Source organism: Labeo rohita, unplaced genomic scaffold (genome assembly GCF_022985175.1).
Source record: "Labeo rohita strain BAU-BD-2019 unplaced genomic scaffold, IGBB_LRoh.1.0 scaffold_570, whole genome shotgun sequence".
Classification (NCBI taxonomy): domain Eukaryota; kingdom Metazoa; phylum Chordata; class Actinopteri; order Cypriniformes; family Cyprinidae; genus Labeo; species Labeo rohita.
In genome coordinates, this window is record NW_026129494.1 from 19,767 (window position 1) to 37,960 (window position 18,194).

The 18,194-nt window shown below is 35.9% G+C and overlaps 1 protein-coding gene across 2 annotated transcripts in view; it reads right to left on the reverse strand.

The window, feature by feature from the left end:
* Window positions 1-294: 294 nt before the first annotated feature.
* Window positions 295-18,194, reverse strand: part of LOC127161181 (GTPase IMAP family member 4-like) — a 28,686-nt gene continuing 10,786 nt past the window's right edge. The window contains exons 2-3 of one of the 2 annotated variants that reach the window (XM_051103820.1): window positions 2,692-2,727; window positions 295-2,437 (exon numbers count right to left, since the gene is read on the reverse strand). In XM_051103820.1, the coding sequence (XP_050959777.1) occupies window positions 1,602-2,437; window positions 2,692-2,727 (872 nt within the window). In that variant the 3' untranslated portion in view covers window positions 295-1,601. Of the gene's footprint in view, window positions 2,438-2,691; window positions 2,728-7,698; window positions 9,524-18,194 lie in introns of those variants that run through there. The other variant, XM_051103822.1, reaches the window with a different exon arrangement.

Below are 18,194 nucleotides of genomic sequence, written 5' to 3' on the forward strand. Positions count from 1 at the left end.
GTTTACAAGCAGAATCACTGAAGGAAAGAGAAACACAAGAATCAGCCACAGCCAAAGATAAAATGAACTTAAATAAATAAAGACATTAAATCTCTGATTAAACAACTCCACAAACAACATTACAGTTTGACTTGATTTCTGTCATATATCCACAAATATTATTTGAGAACATCTAAACAGAGGTTTAGATTTAAAAAAAAAAAAAAAAAAATGTTTCATTTGACCTCACCATCATGGCGAACAGGGTTTACTTTAGTTGGGCTCTTGACCCTTGACTTTCGTAGTATAGTTTTTTTGTTCTTTGGTTGCTGTAATTGTGTTTGTAGAGCATGTTTGTTATAGCGCAAAAAAAATAAAAAAATAAAATAAAAAGGGGGAGGGGGGGGGGCATATTAAGTGTTCTTGGTTAATTTTTATTGATGTTGTAATAGTCATCCAGTGGCCTGATATACTGATATCGTTCAGTGGTTTACCTGTAAGTTTCATGACATTTACAGTAGTTGTATGAACTGTAACTATTACTACTTTAAGATCTCCAGTGTTACTTAGACACACACACACACACACACATCAAGAATCAGCATATGAATCTCAACAATGGTGACATTCAACAGCTGCATGCTGGGAGTCATGGGTGAGTTTTATAATCTGCTGTTACCCAGCATGCAGCTGTTGAATGTCACCATTGTTGAGATTCAGATGCTGATTCTTGATGTCTGTGTGTGTCAAACTGATGCTGTAGATTTCAAGGTTTAGTGTATCTGATGAACATCCATAATAGCTCATGCACCTGTTGTAAACATTATGAAAATAATAGACTAACCACTGCATGACACCAGTGCATCATGCCACTGGATAATAATGATTTAACAAACAATAAAAACTAACCAAGAACACCTAATCAGACTTCTTTTTGGCTTTTTTATTTTGCTGTAATAAATGTGCTTCATACACATAATTACAGCAGCCAAAAAAGTTAAAATAAAAAAATCAAAAGTCAAGAGTCCAACTAAAGTAAACCCTGATCGCCGTGATGGTGAGGTTAATTGAAACTTTAAAAAAAAAAAATAAATAAAAATAAAATATCTAAACCTCTGTTTAGATGTTCTGAATTAATATTTGTGGATATATGACAGAAATCAAGTCAAACGTCAAGTCAGATTGAATGTCTTCATTTATTTATGTTCATTTTCTCTTTGGCTGTGACTGATTCATGTGTTTCTCTTTCCTTCTGTGATTCTGCTTGTAAACAGCAGGTGTTGATCATTATTGGTCAATCATGACATAATGATCTCCTTAACTCCAACACTGTGTCAATGCTACTTGAACACTCTGTAGTGTGGAAACACATGAACACTGAGCAGGGTTTGTTTAACACTGGGAAATATTACATCAACTTTACCTGATTCATTTACGTAAGACGGATGCATTTGAATCACATTAAGTTTAATTGATTTGTTTAAGTTAAAACTATGTAATCTAAATGCATGGAAATTTTGTACGTAATTGAATTAAGTTAAGGGCTGAAATATTTTTTTGAGTGAATGAGGATAACCTGAGGTAAAAGTTACGTGAAAAGCTATACAGGTGGTTAATTTCTGTTATTCATCTTTACTTTTATTTGAAGTGAAATGCTTTGAAACTGCATACACTCCAGCTCCAACTAGTCCTGCTCCAACTGCTACTCCTGCTGCACCTCCTGCCAGTGCTACTCCTGCTACAGCAGCCTTACCAGCACCTGCCACTGCAGCTGCTCCTCCTGCTCCTCCTGCTCCTACTACCCCTCCAATGAAGGCTTTTTTTAGGCGCAGAATTCTTTGAGCGTTGTCAAATTTTTCTTTGGTATACAATCTGTTTTTATTCTGAATAATCATTTTCTTAATCTTTGTCAGAAGCTCGATGACCTGTGTCTGATCATTAACCCTGTTTTTAAAAACATGAAATCTTTCATTGCACTTGTCAACTAATGTCTTTATCTTTTCCCCATTATTTATATACTCATTGATTGTAATATTGTAGTATTCTAAGTCTTCTCCATTGGTAAACAGCACAATGGTGTGTTTTAAAGCCTCTTCTCCAAAATTCTCTTGGATCCAGTTCACAGCATTTTCCTCCTCCTTTGTGAATCTTTCATTTATTTTGATAACTAGCAGAATCACATCAAGACCATGACCAGAGAAATTAAATAACTTCTCAATTTCCTCTTTTAGTTTTTTTTCTGTCATTAATGTGTCATAGAGCCCTGGTGTGTCAATCACAGTGATTTCCTGGCCATCCACATGCACATTCTGTGCATCACATTTCCTGGATACCGACTCAGAAGAACATTTTGCCCCAAAAGCTTGGCGATTCAGGATGGTGTTTCCGGTTGCACTCTTTCCCGACCCGGTCTTGCCCAGCAACAAAATCTGCAGATTTTCTTTTTTACTGCTCTGTGCTGAAATGACACACAACACATAAATTTACACATTTCTAATTCATACATAATCTTATGTAAGACTACTCAATACACAGTAATTACATTACTGCATTATATAAATTTCAGTCAAATTTCAAGTCTAAGAAACTATTTCTAAAAGGTTGTCCAACAGGCAGTAAAAAAACATACAAAAATGAAAACAGCAGGTTACTGTAGAATTTGACCTTTTTTTTACAGTGTAAAGTTGATATTTGTTGCAATTTAGTACTCACCCATCAGTGGTGATTGGGACGAAAATTCATTTAAACCTAAGACACAATGCTTGTATAAGATTATGGACATAACATTCCACAAAAAAGGAAAATGAAACAACACCTTAGCTGGCACTGGCTGTGAGTTTAACATTAGAAGGATTCCAACATTATAAATGTTGCCCAGACATTGGATTTTGATTAATTGAACTAATTAATTAATTGAAAATTAAAACTGGATTGACGTCAAGTGATAAATGAAGTGCTGATTGAGTCATTAATGATGAACACCTGTGGTTAACAAACACAACCACTGAAGAAAACATGAACAAGAGCAGAAAAAAACACAACTACAACTGATTTACAGTAACACAACCATCCCACCAAGCAAAGGCATGTCCAAAATACATTTTTTGGTCTTTGTTACGTTCTGTAATACTGTGAGGAAAGATTTGTGTTTTCTACTGGTTCTTGTTCTCATGGCCAGAGTCTAGGATTGGATGACTGCTGGATCGATCACCTATTACTGTGAGGACAACGCCTACTTCTGAGCCAATCCTCTACGCCTGCCTGCTTTAAGGATTCGGAAGTGACGCAAGACGGGAGAGCGCGGTTTTCCTTTGTGGAGCTCTCACTTGTTTGTCACGCTGTCCACCGAGAGTTCGGAATCTCTAGTATTAATTGACTTTCATTTTCTACTTGTTGTATCTTTTTTCTGCTGACTCGTTACCCGATTGTGCTGTGATGCGACTTTCGCTCTTGTAAAGAGTTGACAACGGGATTTATCTTTGGCTCATAGTGTTGAGACAAGGTTAGTATGTCACGTGACCTACACGATACAACATGTAGAAATTCGTTTGTATAGAAACATCAGGGTAGGAGCGGAAGCTGTTTGTATTTTTTCTTTTTTTTCTTTGTGTTTTAGTGAGCGTAGTTAGTTGGCGTTTAGGCTGAAGATTTGCTTTGTTTATTATTTTCTTTGTTTAGATAGTGTTTGATGGGTTGTAGTTAGTAATTTTTGTTTTATTGATTTCTTTTTGTTCAGCTCCGCTCACGTCTCACACTGTTTGGGTGATTGTTTTTTTTTTCTTCTCTTTATTGTATATCTGAATTTCTTGCCTCACCGAGGTAATGTTAATGACATGGACCAAACTTGGATTTTGGTAAACTTGATTCTTTACTAAAGTTGTGAAAGCATTACTGGTTTCCGTTTGATTCCTTATCCTACACATCACATTTCGGCAACAAACAATCTTCCTAAAAATCAAAACAAATACCCTTTGGGTTTCCTTTATTATTGTATTTCTTGTGTTACCTTCCTAAATCCCTAGACTATTTACATCAGCCAAAATAGGAAGCCGTAACAGTCTTTCTTTTTTCAAAGTTGAAAAGATGAGAAACCAGAATGAAAGTTTTTATAACATCTTTTTGAGACATACAGGGCATCTCTGTACAAAGTTAAAACTAGTCAAAATGTTTTTCAGTTTGTAGTTGAATGATCTGAATTCAGTATGGTGCAGTTTCATCATGGTGAATCTTGATGCCTTTGTGTGTCTGGTTTAGTTGTTTAACAGTTTGTGAATGTGAATATATTTGTTAATAATTCCTAAGAAAATATCACAGAAAATATCACAGCCATACTTTAACCTCATTCTGTAGTGTCACAGAGCTGATACATTAATAACACATACTCCATAATTAACAGTGAACACAATCCAAACAACTTAATAGTAAATACATCATCATTTATAAATGATCATCTGATCAGTATTTTAGCTTCAGTGTATTTCATCACACTGTTATAATGGCATTAGAAAATAAATCAAACAACATTTAAATACAAGAATCAAAATACAATAATTAATATTAATAAATAATAATACAATAATAAATTCAACATTAATTGTGGGTACAAGTGATATTGATTCAATGCAATTAACATTGACAAATCAACAATTTTTAACATTGATTCAGTGGTTTTACTGCATTCAGATACTTTAACTCATGTATTGCCATGTGAAAATTAAAATTAGTCTGAAAAACACCACATTTAAACTAGTTTTAACTTTGTACAGAGGTCCCCTAGACCTCAATATCAGATGTTCTGAAGACGTCCTAAAATGACATAATAAAAAAAAATTCATTTTGGCTCTTCAGGTATTTTCAATGTAGAAAAAAAACAAAGACATAGATAATATATCTCTTGGACATGCCTTTGCTCAGTGGGTTAGATAAACATGAACTGTAAATAACAGATGAACACATAAGATACAGTTTATGTTCATATAAGGTTGTATGACTGTAGGTCATATGTAGTTGTTTGGTTCTTGTTCATGTTTTGTTCAATGATTGTGTTTGTTAACAGCAGGTGTTCATCATTAATGACTCAATCATCACTTTATAAAATCCAACATCTGACCAACCTTGCTAATCCTCTGGGGTCTGAGGGTGTTTTGGGGCCCTGGAGAAGTTTTGACATGCCCTGACATTTGTGCTCTTTTCAGTATCTTAAAAACATACAAATGCGTAATGTCTGATTACACTGTATTCAGCACAAACTGGGCTACAACAATAAATGTACATGTTCATGTTTTTGAGAAAACATTTATGTGAGGTTGGTGAAAACCAAAATTTTTAAGTCACTGAAATAAGACCATAGAACACATACAGATCAATTGTTCACAAGACTTTTGAGAACTGGATGTGGTAGACTAGATGTTTTGCTTTACAAAATGATGTGAAATCATCCTGCTCACTCGTTCACAGAAAACAACATATTGATTTGAATTTTTTAAGACATGTTTTGTGTTAGAAAGATCGTATGTGAGGGAGTGACAATGACCATCAATATGTAGTGATTTACACCTGAGAAACAAAGGGCCTCCCATAATGCCATCAGTCAGAAAGTGTCTGTGAGGCAGGTAACAAAGAATGTGAGGAGAGTAAGGGGACTAATTATTTTTACTTTATTTACAACACAGTATAATCAAAATCTACATAATGAGGGTCAAAGATACATTATCGATTAGACTGATCTAAACACGAAACTTAAACAGTCACACACATTTGTGCTATTGCTCACAACAGATCCTGCCTGTACCTTAAAAAGATATATGTTCAAATATTTCTACAAATTTACAAAAAATGTAAAAATACATATACATATATTTTCTACAAATATATTTTCTGACCATTTTTGTATACCCTGAAAAAAAAGATATAAAAAAAACAAATAAAAAAAAACAAGAAAATAGTCAAATGGCTAGTAGCAAAAAGTTATTGCATTTGTTGCTTTAACAGGTTCAGAAACACAAAGTTAAAACAGCCATAAAAAACAAAAAACAAAAAAACACTAATGCTTAAGGAGTCAAGGGTAAAAAACCCAACAGAAGCAAACATTTATCTCTATCAAGGTGGCATCAAACTTTACCGTTTTCAATAAAACAGTATAATTATGCATGTACTACAACAGTTTGGTTTCATAGACACAAACTGAATGTGCTAGACTGGCCTGCCTGCAGTTCAGATCTGTCTCCTATTGAAAATGTATGAGCAGTCATAAAAAGGAAAATCAGATAACGATGATCACAGACTGCTGAGCATCTGAAGTTTTTTATCAAGCCAGATTGGACAACTGTTTGGCTTGCAAAACTTTAAGTATTAGTATCCTCAATTCCCAAACAATTAAACATTGTATTAAAAGGAAAGTCGATGTGGCACAGTGTTAAACATCCCAGATAGCACACGTACGTCTGCAAGATGTCTGTTCAAGATCTCTTGGTCTGGAAAGTATCTGCTGTGTACAAACATCTGGCAGACATCTGTAAGATATCAGTTTTACATATACATTCTAAATCATAAACATCTTAAAGAGATCTAATAGACGTCTTTTTGACATCTGATAGAAAATATCCGATGGATGTATTGCATATGAGCAAACTATGTCTTTCAGATGTAAATGCAGATATCAAATAGACGTCTCCGAGATGTACGTGTGCTATCAGGGATGCCTCTGTCCCAACTTTTTTGGAGTACGTTGCAGCCATGAAAATCAAAATTTGGTTACATTTACAAAATAAAATTAAAAGTTGGCCACTTCTTTGTACTTTAGTCAATTAAATTAAGATTAAAAATAATTAAGACATAACATATTCTTGATTTTATGGCATTTCATGAAATGTCCTAAAATTTCTGGAATTGGGGTTGTGGTTTCTAAGACCATGACAGCTATAACACTGTAGTCTCACACATCATGAACACAACAGAGTCAAGAGCAATTATTTAGGTAAATTCATATTGATTACAGCATCAGAGCATCATATCTCATTGGATTATGTTGTTCTTTGACACAGCAAATGCATTTTAACACTATCAAACTAGCAAAAAAAAAAAATCTGACTTTAGTCAAAAGCTCAACTAAGGTGAACACTGATCACAATAATTGTGGTTTGATGAAACTGATATTGACAAAAATTCACACTGAATGGTTTTCATCTGCTCTCTTGCTATCTGGGTTAGTAATCCTGAAGATCTTGATTATCTTCTTCAGGTTTATTTGATTAGGGTCAGAGCTAAACTCTGCAGGAAAGTGGATCTTGAGGCCCGGAATTGAGAACCCCTGTTGTAGGTCTTTGATGCCCAAATCCGACTTGTTGACTCTATTCAATTTTTTATGTGGCCACCTGAGGTGACGTGATTCACTAAGATCACTTTTTCAAAGACGTTTGACCAGCATTGACAGGGCGTTATCCGATCTGTTGGGTTGTATCAAATTTATTTCCACATGCGAATGTGGCCTACAACCGATATGACGATATTGGTACAGTGTATTTTTTCCTGCTTACACATTTGTGGCTCATATTAGCGATGTGAGTGACTGAGGTGTCAGAGCTTGCGTTGAGAAAAAAATTGGCATGCCAGATGAAGCCTCAATTCGAAGCTTGTGTTGTTAACATAGAAATCACGTGATCACTGAAAGCTTCACCTTCTGCTCAGTCATATGCGCCTTTTGCTTTGCATGTCAGAATGTTTTTTTTTTTGAGCCCTTTGCTCCCACATAATACTATATAGATAATGGCTGTGTCCTGAAAGCTCTAAAATTCCAAGGCAGGAACGCATCAAGGTGCATCCGAATACAATTCGATTTCACTTCCTGTCTCTGGAGGTACCTTCTTCTGATCAAAATTTGAAGGCAGCATAGATGTATCCTTCGCTGCTTTAGATATCCCAAAATTCTGTGCGTTCTGTTCCGTGACGGTTAAGCTAAAAAAATAAAGATGGCGTCTAAAAGTTGTGTTTGGTGGTCAGTTTGTGTGTAAATGTATATTTCTGACTAACTTTTTGCACTTTTGATGTTATTTCTAGCAAGAAATCAATATTATAGTATTAAAATATTTGTTTAGTTATCATCAAAACTCGTTCTATTTTGTTATAGATCAATAAACCATTATGCTGCCTCAGAAGCCTGTCCAAAATCAGTTTCATAAGGTGCTTTCATGCAAAAACGCTGCCTGCAAAGTCATTGACTAATAAGGCAGCAAGGCAGCAAGTCAGCTGTCTAGGCTTTCGGACGCAGCCAATGTTGTGTGTACATGTGCATGTGTGTGTGATTCTGTGCGTGTGAACATCTTTTTGTAGAACATACAGTATCAAATCTTATATATATTAACTTATACTTCAATATGTTGCCACACTTGAATGGATAATTAAATTTATTATATCAGAATTTCCTCTGGTTCTTCTTCCTTGCTTCAAGAAGCGACTGCTATACGTTTTGTAATTAATGTTTTATATTAAAGGTTTTTTATTAACTCAGTGGTGACACCTGTCACCATAATGATGACAAACATTTAAACACAACTTATTTTAAAGTAAAATACACACTAGTGCTAAACTTCTAGTTCTTGAGAGCTTTCATATGTTTATCTGTTATTTAAAGTTGATGTTTTTATTTACAGTCAAAATCCAACATCTGACCAATGTTGTTAATGTTGTAGTCCAGCATCCTTCTGATCCTACAGTGTACAACTTGCTTTAAAACATAAACCTGGTCAGCTCTCAGACTGTCATGACAAAATGATGCATTAGAAATAGGCCTTATACCACCAACAAACCAGTTTAATTGTGGCAGCTATTATTACTATTCTAAATGCTATCTTACTGAAAGATTGCCAGTTTTTTGAATTTGCCTTTGGAGCCTCTACTGCGTTCTTCTCTTCTTTTTTCTTTTGACGCTTTTTCTCTTCTTCTTTGAGCTTCTTCTGAGTCTCCAGGTACATCACGTGTGTGTAATATTGACCATTATTTTTATTCACAATTGCCTTTATTTTCTTCAGCAGTTCAGACACCTGAACTTGATTATTTTTCTTTCTATTTGTAAAGGTGTGATAGTCTGCAAACTTCTCTAGAAATTCTTTTAGCTTCATACTTTGTTCCAGAAATTCATCTGTTGGTATGTCTAGTTTATCGACACCAGTAAATAACACAATGGTGAATCCCATAACATTCTCTCCAAAGTTCATCTGGATCCATTGCATGGTATTCCTTTCCTCCTCTGTGAATCTTCCCAGTCTGATGACCAGCAGAAACACATGGGGACCAGGAGCAGACAGCTCAAAACACTTCTTTATCTCGGTTTTAAGATCTGCTTCAGTCATTGATGTGTGAAACAGCCCTGGTGTGTCGATCACTGTGATTGTTCTGTCACCCCGTGTTATTGTGTGCTCCTTACACTGTATAGTTGTTGACTCAGAGTGGCAATTTACTTCAAACTCATCTCTGCCCAGTAAAGTGTTTCCTGTTGAACTCTTTCCTGATCCAGTTTTACCCAGTAAAACAATCCTCAGATCTCCCACTGTGGAAAACACATTAAAACAGATGTGCCTGTTTTAATTAGATGCTGTATGATGTTACATGGATAGATGATTATTTAACCCTTAAATGCATACCTTGGGTCTTTAGCGACCCGGAACGTTATTCACTACCCTCTCCCGCCTTCATTTTTTTATAGTTAGACATCAACTTTCTTAGTATTCCTCAGTCTATTCATTATAAAAAATATAACAAGCTAATATATATATATATATATATATATATATATATATAATTTAAAATAATGTCTGTTTTCTGATTATTTCTTCATAAAAAGTGTATAGAGTCGCTAGAGACCCGAGGTGTGTATTAGTGTATGTATAATTTTTCTGCGCAAAAAAAACATTCAAATATATGACTTGCATGTTCGCATTTTTTCCTTGAAGTGGCACTGCTTAACCCTTTTTAACTGTATGTGTCGGCACCGACACAAACCAAGCTGTATTCATGTTACCATAACTCTTCAATCGTTTGCACTATCAAAAAATAATAAAAAAAAATTGCTTCTGACAGTAGACAATATGCACTTCTCGGCAATGTATGGCTTATTGCTGTAATTTAAACAGGGGACGGCCCTGTTCATCTGGAGGCCCTACGCAGGATCATTTTGGGGCCCTGCCTTGCAGTGAAAAGCAAAAAAGCCATCGCAAACCAGCAACTGTATACAATCCACTTAAAATTTTGCTGATGATATTCTTTTGTTTGATGTCTGTGATAATTACCAGTGAAACATCACATCATTGTTGGGAGAAAGTAGTAAATGAGGTCCTGGGTCGCATTTAGACCCAAGGTATGCATTTAAGGGTTAAATTGACAAGTTACCTCTCAAACATACATATCTTAATTTAATGTTCCTTTAGTAGGCTAAGGTGCAAGTTAAAATGCATTCATCTTGTTTTTACGTGGATATTGGAATAAGTACAACATTTTCGTTTTGGCTTGTTAGTAGCTTCTTAATTGTATGTTCTGAGTACTACTATTCTGTTTAATTTAAAGGATTTGTTCTGAAATGAGGGGAAATAAAATAGTATGTTTTTTTTTTCAATATGTTTGGTTGACTGTATTTTTATTATGACAAATCTATTATGACAATGAAGCTGTGTTGTCGAGTTTGTAATGCTTAACTGCACACGGGGCGCCAGCATGATCACTTGATTTTGTTTTTCCCCTTATAATTCCTTTCATGTGTGGTCATATAAGCATAAAACATTTGTCAAAATAATTCTATATATATATATATATTTAGATTTATTTTTGCATTCACAATAAAAAAAAAGTGCTTTTGTAAAAAAAAAAAAAAAAAAGGAAACGAAATTCTGCATATAGGCTGCTAATTATTTCAGTTTTTTTTCTTTCTTTTATTTAGAAAAATATATTTCGCATATATAGGCCTATTTTTTATGTATATATATAGCACTTTACGCTTTCCTCCGTTCACAGAAGCGATGCAGGTGACCATGTGAATCCTCACATTCTGTTGTTTATGCTGCTTTTTGCATGTATAAAATTAATGCAATGAAAACAAATGTAGGTGTTTTTATGGGTCACTGCCACGTATCAATTTAAATTTAATTTTCGTTGTAATTTAACATAATCTTGTCAGATGATGGTTAATAATAGCTTAACGACTGTCAGTTGTCGGTTAGGCTCTAGGAAAAAAAATAAACATTCCTATTTCCTCATAAAAGTCAATCAGAAAAATGACAATAATACAACTGCTCCTGTTTATGATTATTGCCTGATGATCAAGTAAATAGTCTATAGCAAAGTACAAAATAAATAAATAAATAAATAAATAAATACATACATACATACATACATAAAATTATTTTTATTAACAATTGTCATGAGGTTTTTATTTATGTAATTAATGTAATTAGTGTAATAGTATGTAAGTTTTGTTTCAAATGGATAAAGAACAGTCTACTAGCCTATATAATTTACGCAGTATACGTGAAATTATTAATGGAAACAGCTCAAGGGCAATTTTTTTACTTTTGTTTTTTTTTTTTAATTTTGTGATACACCTAAATGTATGCAACAGTTCATTTTTCTTTAGGTTTATCGGTAGGCTAAAATGCCAGTTGGATGGAAACAGGCTGTAGAAAGCAAATTTCACAAATTTTCTTTACGTATTCTTTCTGTCGATAACAAAACAAAACTGAATGGAAACTTGGCTAGTGACAGCAGCACACAATAACAACAACAACAACAACACAATAACAACATAATAACTTGGACCACTACTGGGGGCCACCTATTGGCGGAGGGGCCCCAAGCAGCCACTTAGGGTGCTTTCACACGTGTTAATCAATTGCTTTTTTTCTGAAACAGGGATTAAAATTATTGCAGTGTTGCTTTATATTCTTGGTACGGTTCGCTTTCACACGGCAAAGATTCTAAATGGACCAAATGTCTTAAAGGGGTCGTCGGATGCCCATTTTCCACAAATTTATATGATTCTTCAGGGTCTTAATGAAAAGTCTATAATATACTTTGGTTAAAAATTCTCAATGGTTGTGTAAAACAACACCCTTTTTACCTTGTCAAAATAAGCTCTACAAATCTGAGTGATTGTTCCTTTAAATGCAAATGAGCTCTGCCCACCCCGCCCCTCTCTTCCCTCTGCTGCTCTGAGAGATTGTTTACTTTAGCTGCATTTAGCACGTTTAGCCGCGAAACTTGGTAACTAGCACGTTATTAGGAAAGGTGATTGCAGAGATTTATTTTTTTTTAAAATAAAACTTATTCTCACTTCTGCTGTAGGTGAAGCTGGATAACGAATGATTTGCGCGAACATAGACGCATTTATGTAGATCGGGAACTGCATTCCCTTCACAAACAAAACGTAATCCACTTGCATATTTTCCAGATGACAGAAAAATAACTTAAACTGCTCCCTCAGTTTTGATGGGACACATAAAAGTAATACATCACCTGAATCTGTAAAGGGTTTACTTTTATTTACTTTTATCTTTAAGTGTAAACTCACCATATCAACAAACTTTTTTTTTTTATACAGGGTATCCTTTTTTAGTCTTCTCAGTCTCTGTGAATATCCAGTTGAAATGCATCACTAAAATGAACTAAAACTCAGAAAATACATGACACATAATATATACATATATATATATATATGTACACACACACACACACACACACACACACACACACACGCATACACATCTAAATGAAGTATGTCTTATCAAAAACAAATTTTCTGTGTTAAAGTAATCAGTATGAAACCAACACGATGTCCTGTTTTTCCCCTCGGAGCGCATTACCTCTAATTAGATCAGGCCCACGCACTGTTCGCGCTATTGATATTATAAACACCCACGTGAGAGACGTGCAACTTGTGAATGCCCACATCAACTCGTAAACAAAGCAGCAGCGTGTTCATGTCGGATACTTTCGTTTTTGGAAGAAGGCGCTGAGAGCAATAAGCCTCCTTGTATTTACACCAGAAGAAGAAACGCTGAGAGGAACAGGCTAAGCTTTTTTATCTCACAAACAGAACGGGAGCGCGGCTACAGGCAGATGCGGAGAACTCTTATACGGTGTAAGTAATGTTTCTTACTGGCATTAGAAAATGTGATGTCGTGACAAACTTGAACGCATTTACTAGTTGCCATATAAGGAAGGCCATGTCAAACAACTGGTGCGAAGTATTGTTATGCTGATGCGGACTCTACTAAGCGTTTTTCCCTGTTTTCATTGCCTTTTTTTCATTGTTTCATGCCATAGTCATTGCCACAGTCATCATTTTGTTTCTTAGTTATTTTCATTGTTTTGTTTCATTTGTCACTTTGGACTGCCCATTGGTATTTTTGACTTTTTGCCTGCTTTTGGATTATGCTTTTGTCTTGCCCTGGAATACACTGTTTGTCTGGAGATCGACGCTACCTGTTTCACTACGTTGTGTTCTATTAAAGCTTGCACTTGGATCTATCCACGCTGTCTGTCGAGTCTGTTACAGTAAGGCATCAGGAACGTTTTATGTTTCATAAACAATACAACATAAAAGTAGCGCTAATGTTTAGATGATATAAAAGTAATGTCTAAGAATGCTTAGACCAATCTTTACTGTTTAATACTCTGTCTACATATATCTGCTCAAACGTGTTTATAATGTGCTTAATAATAATTTAGTTTCTCAGTGTCACACCCCTGTGGACTGTTTTTGTGGTTTCCCCTTGTGTATGCCCTTATTTGGTCTTTCCTGTTCCGTTTCCAATTATGATGTCATTGTTTAATCGATCCCACCTGTCCTCGTCTCATTAGTCTGTGTATATAAGTTTGGTTCTGTTCCCCATTGGTTTGTCGGTTATTGTGTAAGTCACTCCATGTCTGTATAGTCTTTTAGTGTCATTTTGCGTTAGATTCCCTGCTATTCCTGTCCGTTCCTGTTCCTTGTGTGGATTATTTAATAAAAGTGCATGTTCCAGATCTCCTCGTCCCTACTTCTCATCCCCCGCACACGACGCCGTGACACTCAGATGTTTTTGTATAATAATAAATACAAAGCATGTGTGCATATGACAGCTATAAAATCACATGCGCAATATTAGTGATTGCTAATGTAACAATATAGTTGCTCCAGGCCTATCAAGATGCTCACTGATTTATTCATTTATTTATTTATTTTAGTGACCAGATACCTATATGAATATTTTTTCTGGGATAGAAATTATAGAACTATTCCTTTTATTTAGCAAGGATGCTTTAAATTGCTCCTGATATTAACATGCTCACAGATGATGTTTTTTGTTTTGTTTTGTTTTAGTTGTTTGTGATCTGATACCTGCACAACAGATGAATCCAACATCAGATGTTCAACTACACTGATATTCTAAGGTAAAACAAGTTCCTTGACTACTGATGATGAGTTTTGCAAGCACTTAAATATCAGGTATGATTTACATGTTTCACTTGTTGAGCAGAATTCAGAAAAGGGCCTTCTGTCTCTCAGGTAAGAATCACTAAATATTCATGGCCATTGTCACTCCCTTGCATATTCCCTTTCAAACACAAAACACGTCAAATTTAAATAAGTATACTCTTTTTTTGCGAGTGACTGAACTAGATGATTTTCACATCATTTTGTAGAAAAAACTCTAGCCTACCACATCCAGTTCTTAAAAGTCTTGTGCACAAATGTTGTGAAAATAGTTTTTCACTAACCACGCATAAATGTTGTTTTCTTAAAAACACAAACATTTACATTCATGTTGCTTACATATTATTGTAGCCCAGTTTGTGCTGATTACAGTGTTATCAGACTTTAGCCATTAATATGTTTTTAAGATACTGAAAAAAACACAAATGTCAGGGCATGTCAAAACTTCTCCAGGGCCCCAAAACACCCTCAGACTCAGAGTTAAATACCTATTGGTCATTAATGTTAACCAAAAGATGTTAAATAAATGTATAGCCTACATGTTAATTAAACTTACTGTATCTGAAGAATTTGTTTAACTTGTATCTCTAGCGTATTTGTCTTATTGTGCCTGTTTTTCAAAAATGATATAATAATAATTAAAAAAATAAAATAAAATGAACAACTATAATAATAATAATAATAATAATAATAATAAAAGTATAATAATAACTACTCCTTTTCTGTGCTGTTAAAGGGATAGTTTACCTAAAAAAGAAAAAAAGACAATTGTCATAATTTATTTAAGTTTTCCCTTCAATCCAATTCAATCCTTGATTCTAATTTATCATAAACTTTGATTTGGTCTAAAGAGTTAATGATTATTTTTGTTTGAAGACCAAAATAGCTACCAAAATAAATGTTGGCAACTGCAGTTTGACTAAAAGTAATGACTAAAAGTTGACTAAAACTAGATAAAAACTATGAAGGACTCAAGTGACTAAAATGTGACTAAGACTATTAAGTATTTTAGTCTCAAAATAAAGACTAAGATTAAATAAAAAATGCCTGTCAAAATTAACACTGCGGCCCGGAATGGTGGGTTGGGCCTTGTATTTATAGCGTGTGTGATTGGCTACAGGTGTGTGCGTAATCAGTGCAATAGAACATGGGAAATGTAATCCAGGGTGATGTGTAACAGTCTGTGTGATGTGAGTGTCACTGTAATCAGAAGTCTGGTGGTGACCACAGGCAGGATTTATGACATTACAAGGCATTTTACAGCAATATACTGACAACATTGTGAGCGAGAATGGCAGGCAAACATCAACAACCTGATCTTCCATCCTGGTACTGTAATACTTTTACTAGCTGTACTATAAAGTGTTCTCATGGTTAATAACATATGATGTTGTAATGGTCACTAGAGCATTACGGTAGTTTTGTGGCAGACTGACAACTGCACATGTGCAATAACTTGTGTCTGTACGTTCTGGAAAGGTGAAGAGATGATTTGCTCTACCGACATCTGTTTCTCTTTATTTTATTTATTTCATTTTCTGTTTGTGACCAGAGTTGGATGCATATGTACATTTTTCCTCACATGATCCCCATATATGCGGACGCATGAGGCGTTTTATTAAACTCAGGGAAAATACGCCATCTTCTCGTCTCCCGTGTATTTTTAGCACCACACAGTTTCCCTATCTGGCCTGTTGAACATTTCAACTCGGTGTTACAATGTGTTGTAGTGATGCTGTCTCTGGTCGTCTAGTCTGTGTGCATTCGGGAGGCGTGGCCTTGGATGGGAATTTGTAGGGAGGGTGGGACATTCACTTTCAGTGCTATCAGGCTAAAGTTAGGATTTTCCAACATCTCCTATTGCACTTTTAAATCTTGTTTCTTTCATTTGAGATTAATAGCTAAATTGCTGTCATCTAGCAATTTTGAGAAGCTTATTCATGCCTTAGACTGGACTACTTTAATTCCTTGTATGCGGGTCTGAGCCAACTTATCTTAGTATATAAGGTTTTACACAGTTTTGCACTCTCTTATTTAACTGATTTTTTTACATGTACACAAACGCCACAGGAATCTAAGGTCATCTAACCAGATGATTTTAAACATCCCTAGAACAAGATTAAAATTGAGTGGTGACCGGGGATTTTCAGTGGTGGCCCCAAAGCGCTGGAATAGTTTGCCCTTTTATCTTAGACTTTCACCTTCTTTGGGCTCTTTTAAAAGAAATTTGAGACTATTTTTATTAGAATTAGCTTTTGGCTCAATATATTGATCTAACAAAGTGGCTCCTGTTTCCTTCTGTGATGTGTTTTATTTGCTTATTATTTATTAGTCCCTTTCCTTTCTAAGATGTTGGTTAGTGATGTGACATTTAAACTGAGGTGAGCTGAGCTTTTATTGTGAGAAAATGGGCATGCCAGATGAAGCCTTGATTCAAAGCTTGTGTTGTTAACGTAGAAATCACATGATCAATAACACACAAGGCTTAATCACATGCACGTTTCACTTTGCATGTCAGAATGTTTGAACCCCAGATCCTTTTTTTGAGTCTTTTGCCTTATACAGTTCATCAGAATTTTGTCTCTGATGGTTGCTGAGTTGTAATGTTTTTTTTTTTTTTTTTTAAATTTGCTGTTTATTTTATTCTTAGATGGACCTTGCTGATGAGTTGAAAAAGGGGCTTTCCCTGGCTCACTCGGTCACGGACGAGAGTGAGCTGCTGGAGGATGACGCTATTTCTCTGACGTCATCCGATCCAGCAGCTATTGCTCTACTGGCACCCACAGGAAGCACAGGAGATGTTTGATGAGGACGATGATGTTGAGACTGAGTCGCCCCATTCCGCCTGCCCTGCGTATGAGGAGCTGCTTGAGATTATGGAATGCGCCACGGCAAGACTGGACTGGACGAGCACTATCTTTCTGATCATAGCCCTCCAGCTCAGGTGAGCCTTCCATTTCTTCCTGATCTCCCTTTGGAGATTGAGAAGTCTTGGAAAAATACGTTTTCTTCACGTCCATACATTTCAGCATTCTAGCTATGCCAATATTGAAGAGATGCGTGAAAATGGATATGAGAAGATACCCCCCCGTTGAAGAGACATTAGCTTGCTATCTCTCCATAGGTGAAACATCTTCTCTTAAGGCTCCCTCCTTGCCATCCAGACCCCTTCAGGCAACATCCCGTCTGAATGGCAAGGTCTACGCAGCAGCGGGTTAGGCTGCAGCTTCTTTGCATACAATAGCAATTTTGCAAGCCTACCTGGCTGACCTGCTTAAAGACCTGGACAAAGATAAAGACCTTTCTGCAGATGAAGTAGCTGAGCTGCGTCGCATCACAGATCTCGCTCTCCGTGCCACCAAGCAGACTGCCTCCACCATTGGTAGCTATGGTGGTTACGGAGAGACATGTGGGTGCACCTGGCTGACATCGGGTCGAAAAAGAAGGGCTTTCTTCTTGATGCGCTGGTCTTGCCTTCTGAACTTTTTGGCACTTCCGTTGAGACGGTTGTTGAAAAGTTTAAGGAGGCGAGGGCGCGCTTGGCTGCTTTCAAGTTCTTCATTCCACGAAGGCCCAGGTCTCAGCCCGAACAACAGAGGGGTCCTGGCCCATCTCAGACTAAGGACCAGAGGCAGGCTCAGAAGGCTAGTGCCGCAACTCGCGCTCCTCCACCACTTGCGGGTAAGGCTAGGAGGCAGCGTTAGTCGAAGAATCAAAGGCAAGACCTGAGGGAGGTTATCCAGACTAGACGTTC